Genomic DNA, 11,138 nt, shown 5'->3' with positions numbered 1-11,138 from the left:
CCCCCTATCACCCACCATCTTCGACAGCCGTAGTAGACTACCACCTTCCGCCAGTCCGGATTTGCTCCTTTTTGCGACACTCTCTGACTTTCTCCAGACTTTCCTGCCGTTCTCTCTGCCGAGCAGACGCCAAGATATACATATACGTATACTGTATATAATGATAATCTTTGTGCTGCGAAAAGTCCCTCCCCAACGACGGTCCATTACAAAGAACCTCTTGAATCTCCGAATACCCACCTTCTACCTCACGTAAATAATCAAGATCAATAGACTCCTCGAAACCCTGAACCAATCGAATAAAAAAAAAAGAGGTACTTACTTAATAAGCATCCACTGAAATCTTAAAAATTCCTTAACACATTCACGTCGGATGACGCCTAATGTCGTCATTCAAGATTTTCCCTTGGGTGCGGATGACGCTTTATGTCGTCATTTAAGTTATCGTTTAACTATTCTTTAAAAATATAATTTTTTCCACTTGTTACTAGATTTTTTCCATATGTAGACACTAATAATAAACTGAGGAATTTTTTCCCAATAATATGCTTTATCTTTTCTTATCGTTTCTTCCTTTATACGTGTATCTATACTTATTCATTGTTTGGCCGCTACTTATCGAAACCAGCACCTGAGCCTCGTAAATAAGCACTCTGTATTGTGTTCGATTATCGCTCTACAAATCTATCCTCAAAATATATTCTCTTTTTTATTTATTCAAAAGATATTTAACTAGGATTTTTAGGAAATTTGAAATGGAATATTACCTAGTATCTACTCTCATTTTTGTGTATAAACAAGTCCTATGCTCCCTTCTTTAAAATTCCATACTGAAATATTAATTACATAAAAAGTTATAGTAATTTTTCTAAACCTATGCGCGACTGTAACATTTGACAAAAAACGGCCCCGTACCCACGGTAAGCACAGCCAGCAAACGCCCCGTCGCGAATGTGTTAACTTACGTAACCACAAGAAAAGCCAATAGCCAGCCCTACGTGATTCGTCGCGTACGTGAAAAATGTTAATAAAGAATCCCCAAAGTGCGACTCCCTTCAAACTCCACGAAAGGTACACGTCTCGATCGTCAGCTTCTCGGACGCGATTTCTCTCGGAGAAAATGTTTTTGCGCGACTCTTGACAAAATGCGCAGCATTCACCCGACACACGTCTGGTATGTAACGTCTCGTTCGTTCGCGGACTCGCAATCGCAATGGGGATGAGGCAGAGCTACAGGGTGGATCGGAATGCAAAGGGGGACCGAGTTCGAAGAAGAATGCCAATGCGTTAAGGCAAATTGCTCGCGAATGGTATTCGATATGGCCGGGTGCGAGTCCTTCGTAATAATAAGGGGTAGCAGCAACAGTCGTTCGCTTCGTTAACGTCTGCGCGATGCTTGTGCGCCCACTTAAGTACTCGCGAACACATTGGCCTTCGGTGCTTGGCGCACCGGAGTCATCCTTGTTTATGGGGATGCTAATGAACAGCTACAACTTTATAAACTCGCGCCATCGTTTTCCATCTTCCTTCGAAGAAACATAGTGGCGCGGAATACGGGAGGTACGCGCGAGTCGTACGAGTTTCCGGACTATTTGCAGAAAGGACATACGGAGTGCAAAAGGTATATACGCGTATATACAGTCGCCGTAGCCATCGGAGAAGTGTATCATGTTTCTCAGTGGTTCGTCTGCGAATTAATAACGTGGATCGTTAATTAACCAAGGCAAGCAAGAGAACTGTAACATCCGAGCGGTAGGTGTGAATTCATCGATCCAATTACCCGGGTAACGAAGTGTACCGACTACGTGTATCTCTAAACATCATGACGACAAACCACCCATCCGCGATATCGTAAACGTCCTTAGCTGTACCATTTTTTTTTTCATCCCCTATCCTAAACCTCATTAACCGTTTTTGACATTTACGTATTAAGTCATGAGGTGCGCGAAAGGGTTACTACAGCTACCATATATAAGACCAACCTACAAGAGTCTCTTGGTACCGTTTATGCTGTTTGGTAATACACCATTAATGAACTCATAGTACAACAGTTGGGTTTTTGTAGTCGTGGTTTAATAACCGACTAAAACGCGTGCATAAACGAATTTTCAACCGGGCTCATCAATAACAGTTAGAGAACGATTATCGCCTGCGTCGAGAAACAACGAAAAAAAAAAAAGAAAAAAAAAAGAAAGGACTGTGCCTCGCTATACTGTATTATTCATGAGCCAGATACAAAAAGTCATTGAGACATGTCCCAATCGTCTACACGCTAATAAGATACAGTCCTTAATAAGGGAAATGACTAATCCGAATCAACGAGAGTAAAAATCGTATAACAACTAGGGTGTTATGTATCGAGGTTATAAAAAAAGTTTACAGACCGTAATTCAGCTGATTGGAGACAAGCATGATTAAACGTCATCCGCAGAGAAACGTCGAGACTCCGCGAAGTTACTGAACGGAAGAGCGAGCCGCGAGATAGTAAGATCCGCACAGACGTCCATAATGATCCGTCCAATTAGAAAGAGAATCAAGAGCCAGTTCCAGCGGAGCGGGACGAATCGAAAGAGCCTCTGGTTATTCTCCCACGTAAATGGTCAAACGATTTGCTACCCAATTACAGAGTAGGTGGCCACATTTACCAAGGGATGGACCCGACCATTCCTTTTTCTTAGTTTTTCTCTATCTGGCTGTCTAGCAGATGTTGCGTCAGTCCTGAAGATCCACGGTAGATACTTGGAGGGTATGATTAACGCGTGACTTGTATATCTGTATGTATACCATCGGTAGTGTCCGCGTTCACGTATGCGGTGCATCTTTATATATGCATATATAACAAAAAACAGACAGGCTATCTCGTGGGACGGAGCCCGCGAATGAATGATGTTACCCGCTTACCATAATAATCCCGTATTGCCGACCGTTTCAGGAGGCAGCCAATGCGCGAACCGCCGTGAAAACACTTACCAGATACGAGCGTAATTTCTCTTTTCCCTCTTTCGCCAAGATAGAAGACAGCCCGAAGCTCCTTGGCTTTCGTTGTGCCCGGTCGCCACGAGGCGACGTCGGAGCTCCGACGCCCTTTGCATTGCAGATTCTCAAGAGTTAATCGGGGCCAGGTGCCCCGAGGAGAAGCGACTACCCCCGGCTTTAAGATTCTCATAGGTAGACGATTTGTGTTCGCCATAGTCAGAATGGATTTTACTATTTCTCTGGCTTGACAGGCGCATCGGTTACTCGAATATAATGACTTCGGAAGAACGGTATCGGGGCATTACCGGAAGTAATGGAAATCGACGAAGTAAACGAAAGCATTCAATTTCAATATATCCGATGCTACGTAGAATGCGTTTGAATAATAATTAAATCGACATTTTTTCAGTCTTTTTACTCGTCCGATCGTACGGTAGTGATAACGTTAATTGCACTAAATATTCTTGTACCGTTTCTTACATACCCAGAGCGTAGTACCCCTTTATCTTTCTAAGAGCAGGTGCGCCTGGTAATTACACCTTTACGTCCCTTTATCGTATCGTACCACGGATATAATTGAGGGAAACGGCTGGCTGATCAGTTCTGCTTTTTTACTTAGACTTCTTCATCGCCTTTATGTATAATTCCTTAAAACCCCGCACACGCACTTCGCCGGTGCAGACAAAACACCGAATGCACTGCGAACGACGCTCGTTAACTTTCTAGGGGCACAAGAGAGACGAGACTCGGGATCAGTAAGAATAGCCCCGGGTGTCTACTTATAGCAATGCTCGGTGCCCTTGTGATACGTCACGATTATACCAGGTAACATTTGTAGCCCTTACGCCGTAAGCCGTAACGAGGATAGACGTATAATACAATTCAGGAATTAACATTTCATTCGATATACCCGACTAGGAATAATTTATTTTTATAATTCCGCTATAATCCGCCATTAAGATCTCATCTCCCGATTAAGGATCGCGCACTACCTTACCAATTTCCCTAGACGTAAATGGTCCTCAATGGTTCTCAATTATTCCCATGAACCTGTCTAGGGACGCAATCGTCCTTTATCCTATCCATATATGCATATACACATATACATAGTCCGTCCTTATCCACATAACGCAAAAGACGTCACGAGCCGGGGGTCCTCTTTGAACAAGATGGGGTAGCTGCGAGGCGTCCTCTAGCTGTCATCTGTAATATCATCGATCAGCCCCGGTAACTATCCCGGAACGCAGAGCACACGAAGATACCGCCGTATCCCAACTCAATATATTCATTCCACGTCCTTTCGGATAACATCTATCCCTTTTCTCGGGCGTCCTACGTATATCCGATGTAATCAGGCATCATATCGAGGAACCTGCTACGATAGCACAAGGGGACGTTATAATTGATCCTCAGACCTTCGCACTTTCATCTCGTTGATACCAATGCAAGCCGAGATAATTGTACAGTCACCACCTAACTCGACCAACGTCGCGATGCATCTGGTTCGCGTGTAGACGCAATCAGTACTCTTCTCGTGCCTTCTCTTTCTTTTTGTCTAAAGAGTATACTAGATAGGATGTATCGGCAGTCGGAGCAATCACAGACCTTGGCTAAATGAATAAACGCTATCCGGCACCAGCCGTGATGAGTTATAATACGCTACCGCGAACAGGTTGTACGTATAAACTTTCACCGGTTCGATGTAAATAGATTGACGATCTCGTAAGTGCAAATACTAAATGTAAATGGTATCAGAATAGCACACGTGTTACAGTTATCAGAAGTAAGGCGCTGGGGAGACACGTACGTGTCTGCTGCTAGACTACAGTGCCAATAAGAGAGGAAACCGTGTACCCCGTTATAACCTACTGATTCTTGCAATGAGAATACATAGTCGTGTTACAGTGACTATCGACTGTTGGATTTCACTTTGTAGATTGCAACTGCTGATATCGACGGAGACCACGATTTCCTGTCTGGTTACAATGCTAATCGACTTGAGAAAGGTTGAGAGTTGACGAAACCGTTCTAGCCATTTTTCGGAGTCTATCTCGTATAGGTAGGTAGACCGACGGTACTATACGTCGTGGCCAGTATGTATGCTGATAGTGCCCCTTACATTCAGGCTCATTATACGCCGAAACGTAATTCGTATAATTAGACACGGTCAGCAGTAAATTGAATGGAAGGTGCACGCTCGTTTATCCGAGACAGGTGTAAGAGAGAGTCTTGGCAATGCTGAAGTCTCGGACGAAAGCTGATTCTCATCTTGGATATGAGAACTCCCTTGTTGATCTGTATACTTACATCAGATAAGTCTACAGTCTCTCTCAGCTACTTCGATGGTTTCCACACTTCCTATTTGGGACATAAGTTCACGTACCTTGGGGTCGAAGTTGAAGACCTGATCAGGCCTAAGCGGACACTCGAGACCGCACTTGCAGGTCCCCGCTGTCGTCAGGTACTCCTTCAGCTGATCCAGCGAACCCAGCGCTGTACTGCTTGGACTGTAACAGAATTGATGATTCGTTAAATCAGGGAGTAATCGTGTTGTATATACTTATGGGGGATTAAACTTATTTATCTATACCCCCTTTTTTTACGGTATTACATACTTAGTCATACCATAGGTCGTGCAGCCTAATTGACCCCGGGGGGATTTTATGTGTTTATACACTCCTGGCAGCAAAGACAATAAGGCTGATGTATTGTAATTCACAGACTCGACAGGGTAGATGAGGTCGGTGTATTAACTGGAGATATTGTGGCTTGATGCAGGGTCGAACTGCGGTTTGGGGACGTTCGCCAGAGAGAAGAAGAAGGGGTAGGAGAAGTCGAACAAGAAGAGGAGCTAGTTAAGCGGAGATTGGAGGGAGTGAGGGGAGTTAAGGCAAACCTCAGCTGGACGGGGAGACCAAAGGGATGAATATGGCTGATAAAGCAGGCAGGTACACAGGGGCGAGTGGGGTGGCCGAGGGGAGCGGAGAGACCGTTGCTTGTATATTGATTACCCGCGGGGGCAGAGCCTCGCCAGAGACAGAGACTTGTTTCGAGGTACTTTACAGCTTCCTAAACTAATAACCCCAGGCGCTTCGTCCCGGTATTATACCCCAAGCTCTACCACGGGAGACTCATCCCCTGCAGCAACGACGTCCCCGTCGATAATTATTACCCGAGATAATAAAACATCGAAGTTGAATTGTGATAAGCTTCGACTGGCTCTCCTTCGAATCCCCGCTCATAATTTATCATCTCCATTCACTTCGTATTCTACGTCATACTATCTTTTTCCCTCCCGAGCATTTTCCATCCCACGAGGGTCACCCCTTCCGTCGGGAAGTTAATTTCTATTGGATTCAATTTACCAGCGAGCTCCCAGGGTGCTCCGCCGCGTTCAATTGAAGATTCAAGTGCGCCGGAGAAATGGATTAAGAGGGTAAACATCGCGCGGCCCTGCAGCAGCGAGGAGATCGGGGAAGGGTGGCGTTCGTCGGTAAGGTAGAGAGCGAAGGGATTTAAAAGAAAAAAAAAAAGAACAATGGAATACGAAGGGTGGAAGAAAAAAATGCTTTCTGCCACACGGTTAAAAAGTTTTGGACTTCCGGGGTTCCTCGCTTGGAAACAGTCTGCTTCTCTGGATCCCAAAATGCAAAGCGTTCCCCCCGTGCATAAAAATATCGGCATTCGGGAGGACCGCGCGATGGATCTCTCCCTCGAGTTAAGGGCAGAAGGAAAAGGGCGAACGCCCAAGAGGACGGGATAAGCTTTGGGTTCCCTTTGAGGGTGAAGTTTATCTCGTAGATAATACAAGAACGGCGTGCCCTGCCGGCGCAACCCATTTCTGCCGCGCAGGCAACCCGCAACCGAATCTGAATACAGCTGTGATTCCATAAATAACGCGCGGGACCGCGAGGCCACGGCATCCACTTTCGAGAGAATGGGAGTCGAGAGGTATGCGCGATGAATTATATTTAGGAAGGGCTGCCTAAGCTGCTTGTCCTCGTAAAGTAGGCGAGCAACTGTACAGCCAGCCAGTCGGTCTGCCAGAGAGCCAAGCCATCCTCAGGAGCCAGCCACCCTTTTTCCCTCAGCATCCCTTATTCCATCGCTCCCGCGAATACCTACCACTATACTGTCCTGCCACCCTTTTCCTTTTCCATTCCCTCAAAGACACCCTAGCGGACCCCAACCCCAAAATTATGTAATCATCCTTGTTCCCAGTCAACGTGGCTCGGCACGATTTTACTTCCGACGACCATCTTTCTTCACCCTCTTCCAAAGACGCTCACTTAACGTCCTTCATTAAGATATTACCAAGGTACCTTGAAAGCCCAAGGGCCACCCCGACGCGGCTGTTCTCAGACTCGATTTTTCTTTTCTACCCTCTCTCTCTCCTCCTAATCGTCCGGAAGTCTATCGTTATCCTGCAAAATAGCACTCTCGTAGAAAGCCAGTCGAACGGACGCAAACTACGTGCACGGATATGCCTATACCAACCGTATGGAAAGTTCAAGAGACCCATAAGTGATTTACCGTTTGGCACACTAACGTATTTGCCAGTTATCCACTCGCTTATAGAAACTCATGACGACTGGTGTCAACGTTGTAAAATAATCGGCAGTCTGTCGCTCGTGTAGACGATTGACTCGCGGTGCTCGCCCTTATGACATTTCGTAATACCCGAGATTCGAACGGCTCCATTAGAATTCGCGCTGGCAATTCGCAAAAGGTTACCCCACGGTGCGAAATAATTACAGACCGAGTTCGAATACCATTCGAAAGTATCGAATGCTGCCGTATACACAAGACAGCACGCTGCCTCCAAGACATTATAGGCGGTGCTTGGTATTATAAAGTTAACTCAATCGGCATACCTGTAAGTTTCTTTCCAGCTCGCAAGACATGACATTATAACCACTGGGTTCCCATAACCTCTGACTGACACTCGCGTCTGCGATACACTGCGACTGGAAATATGCTGACGGCACGTGGACTATACTTATCCTCAATCTCTATCGACATTCGTTTACCTTTCGTTTACGTTTTTAGAGCGTCCCGCGAGCGCAATACGGCAACGCGTGACATTTACGCTATACATGTCCACTCGTATTTGCCAACGTTTCTGTTACGAAATCTAAGATAGTGAATAGAGGGAGTCATTCGCGTCGAACGCACTACCTGAAGTTAGCCTGTACATTTTAAGTCTATGGCAGTACCATCCATCTTCAGGCGGTACGTTTGTACGTGAACAATTCTAGATACAATTTTATTTACTCTCAACCATGTAAGAGTGCTGATCGAACGACAATCAACATTGATAGAAATAAAAATTTACTCTTCTTTTTTTTTTTTTTTTAAGATACAAAGTTATGACCGACGCACTATACGCCGATTACGTCAAAGCGTATCGCACTTCGTCGAGTGAAACGTCTTCTTCGTTGGACTCGCGACGCGCGTTATCAAACCTTCTCTCTTTCTTCAGCGAGCTCGTAAACCCGAATGACATTTCAAAAGTCCAGATAGTCCTTAATCCGCTGACTCGGAAAGTTTTACTGCCAACTTTAGAACGTCGGAAATTGCATCGTCAGGTCGTGCCAGACGTAACCTTTTCCATTGGTCTTTACGCTTGTGTAAATAAAAAAAGATTGCCCGTATTTATTACCTCTTATAACGGAGAAAACAAAACGAACGAGACGACCCGCCGTCGTTCCCCCGTGAGCAATAAAATACGTATGTAAATATCGAAAAATTGTATAAACTGTCTATACCCACGTGATATCTAAAAAGACAAGAAAAATTCATAACCATTTATCGATATCGTCATCGTCACATCATCCCCGCAGCGCCAGTCAAATCTCCCCGTAGTTGACACATTTGTATCGAAATCGTCGCATAAAGTACTCGACGTTAAACGCTTTACTACGAGCGATAACGCCTTTAACGGCCAGAAGCCAAACGGCGAAACGATACTAGGCCGCAGTGCGGTACGATACGGCAATGGCAAAACCGCGTTACTTTATTGGGAAAATACTTATTGTCCGATGTAACGAGAGCACCATAAACCTTATGCTGAATCGCTCAACAAGCAAATACCATTACCAATTGCTTGATCAATTGTGCGAGGATCTAATATACCGGGTGTCTGTGAGAATTTTATGCTATGACCGCATATAGCATAGGTATATATATGTATACGGTCGACTACTTTTAACATAAAGATGATGGACTTTTGTGGAAAATTAGAGCGCTTCGCCTGCGGATACGATAAGTAATCTTTATGTGAGACGTAGCAGTGGGATTGCGATGGAAACATGCATTACGCAGAGAAAAAAGAAAAACCGGTCCAGGTTGCCCAGCGCTGCAAACGAGGCGCGAGCGAGGCGAGGCGAGACGTTCTTGAAAACTGAGGTGAAATTCAAGAGCAGATTGTAGTTGAAGCTTGACAAGGTGTGCCAGACTTATTAATTAACGAAGACTGGATCGAACGTTTCGTCAGATGTACGATAACCAGGCGTGCTATTAAATCTCTATCACGTGACCCAGTACTCCAGGATATCATAGCGATAATTAGAAAAATTTTCCCATAAATCATTCAAAGTGTACACAAATTTCACATAATCTACTGCTATTGACATAGGGTTGCTTGCGCGCAGAGATATGACCTGAAATTCCAATTGAAATTACCCTGTAGTAATTCACACGCGTTCCGAAGGACAGCGCTCGACGATATAATTAGCAATCAAAGGCAAATTTACGAGAGTCATAATTTACGTGGCAGTATGGAAACTGCGCCTGAGTGTAACTCGCTACAATAAATATCCGAATGAATATACGATAAGGTGTGACGAGAGGGGCGGGGAGGGGGGGGGAGAGTGCCGCAACGGAAGACCGCAAAGATCCGCATTGTAGACTTCGTACTCGAGTAACGTTGCGATAAAGTAAATGGACGTGAATGGGACTCGGCAAATTTCAGTATTTAAATGAAAACGCTATATATACGCGTACACAGGGACATTGAAGGAATCCCATTATCAATTAGATAATACGGAGCTATGAAAATTGTACGACAATGTGGCTCTTCGTTTCCGTAAGGATTCAGATGTAAAAGTAAAATAAAAAAATTGTACCCAGGTAGATCATATGGCATCTTTAGGATGACGAGATAAAATTTCATCGCGCTTCATACTGTCGTATACATCATGAGTCATGACAAAACGCGTCGATGAAATGATGTCTGTCAAAGTGGGAGAAGACGTGGAAGGAAAACAGTTTCTCAAGTGGAACCAATTTCCTAAGTTGGATCGCGCGTAGATTGCAGTCATTAGCCGTCATAAAATGTACGGTAATCGTAATGCGGTAACGCGGAAGCTGGATATCCCACTGCAAAGGCAATACACGTATAACGTTAACCTGGGGTATAGAGAATGACGATGTACATATAGCGCGTTTATGAATATATATATATATATATATATATATATATATATATATGTATGTATACAAAGTATGACGGCCGACCGATTTTCAACGTTTGTATACAGTGCACATGCATATACGTGCATCTGATCTGAATTAGAAAGTCCCCGTTACACTTTCCCCCAATCGTTTGGAAAGTTCGGATTTTATAATGACGACAATAACGACACACGGCTATTTAGATCTGCGTACGTATATACGTATACTTGTGCCGAATATGAATATTCAATTATACGGGCTATTATAGCATATTAAATGTTTTCCAAGTACCAAAGTACATCGTGACGTATACAGAGTAGGCGCATGGAGACTGCACTTGAAGCTACAGCCGTTTTATGTTATTATCCTGTAATGCCATTTGCGTTAGTGAAAAATAATTGAACCTTGGTAGCTTTTAGAAGTGCCCGTAAAGTATTAATGGTCTTGTGGTATCGATTTACATAATTTGCCATCTTGTACGACATATAATTGAGAACAATGGATGACAGCTTAATTAATCCCGTGATTTCTACGTATCCCCATTTCTGTACGGTAAACTCTGTGCTCCTTTATTGGCCAAGCACCATTCGACCGGCGACTTTCTCTATCGAGTGACAGTCGCGCGATTATCCGCAGCCGCGATTCTCCCGCACGGATCTAATCGGGACAAGTATAGGCACTAGATAAGTTATAGAGTTCATTCAAGC

The 11,138-nt window shown here is 44.4% G+C and overlaps 1 protein-coding gene across 7 annotated transcripts in view; it reads right to left on the bottom strand.

Moving 5' to 3' along the window:
- Positions 1-11,138, bottom strand: part of LOC107272946 (mucin-17) — a 172,351-nt gene that overhangs the window by 56,143 nt on the left and 105,070 nt on the right. For all 7 annotated transcript variants that reach the window (XM_015750644.2, XM_015750645.2, XM_015750647.2 and 4 more), the window contains one exon: positions 5,360-5,483. In XM_015750644.2, coding sequence (XP_015606130.1) covers positions 5,360-5,483 — 124 coding nt within the window. The remainder of the gene's footprint in view (positions 1-5,359; positions 5,484-11,138) is intronic.

The sequence above is a fragment of the Cephus cinctus genome, unplaced genomic scaffold, assembly GCF_000341935.2.
Source record: "Cephus cinctus unplaced genomic scaffold, Ccin1 Ccin1_scaffold1333, whole genome shotgun sequence".
NCBI classification, from domain to species: Eukaryota; Metazoa; Arthropoda; class Insecta; order Hymenoptera; family Cephidae; genus Cephus; species Cephus cinctus.
This window is presented reverse-complemented; position numbering and strand designations above follow the sequence as displayed.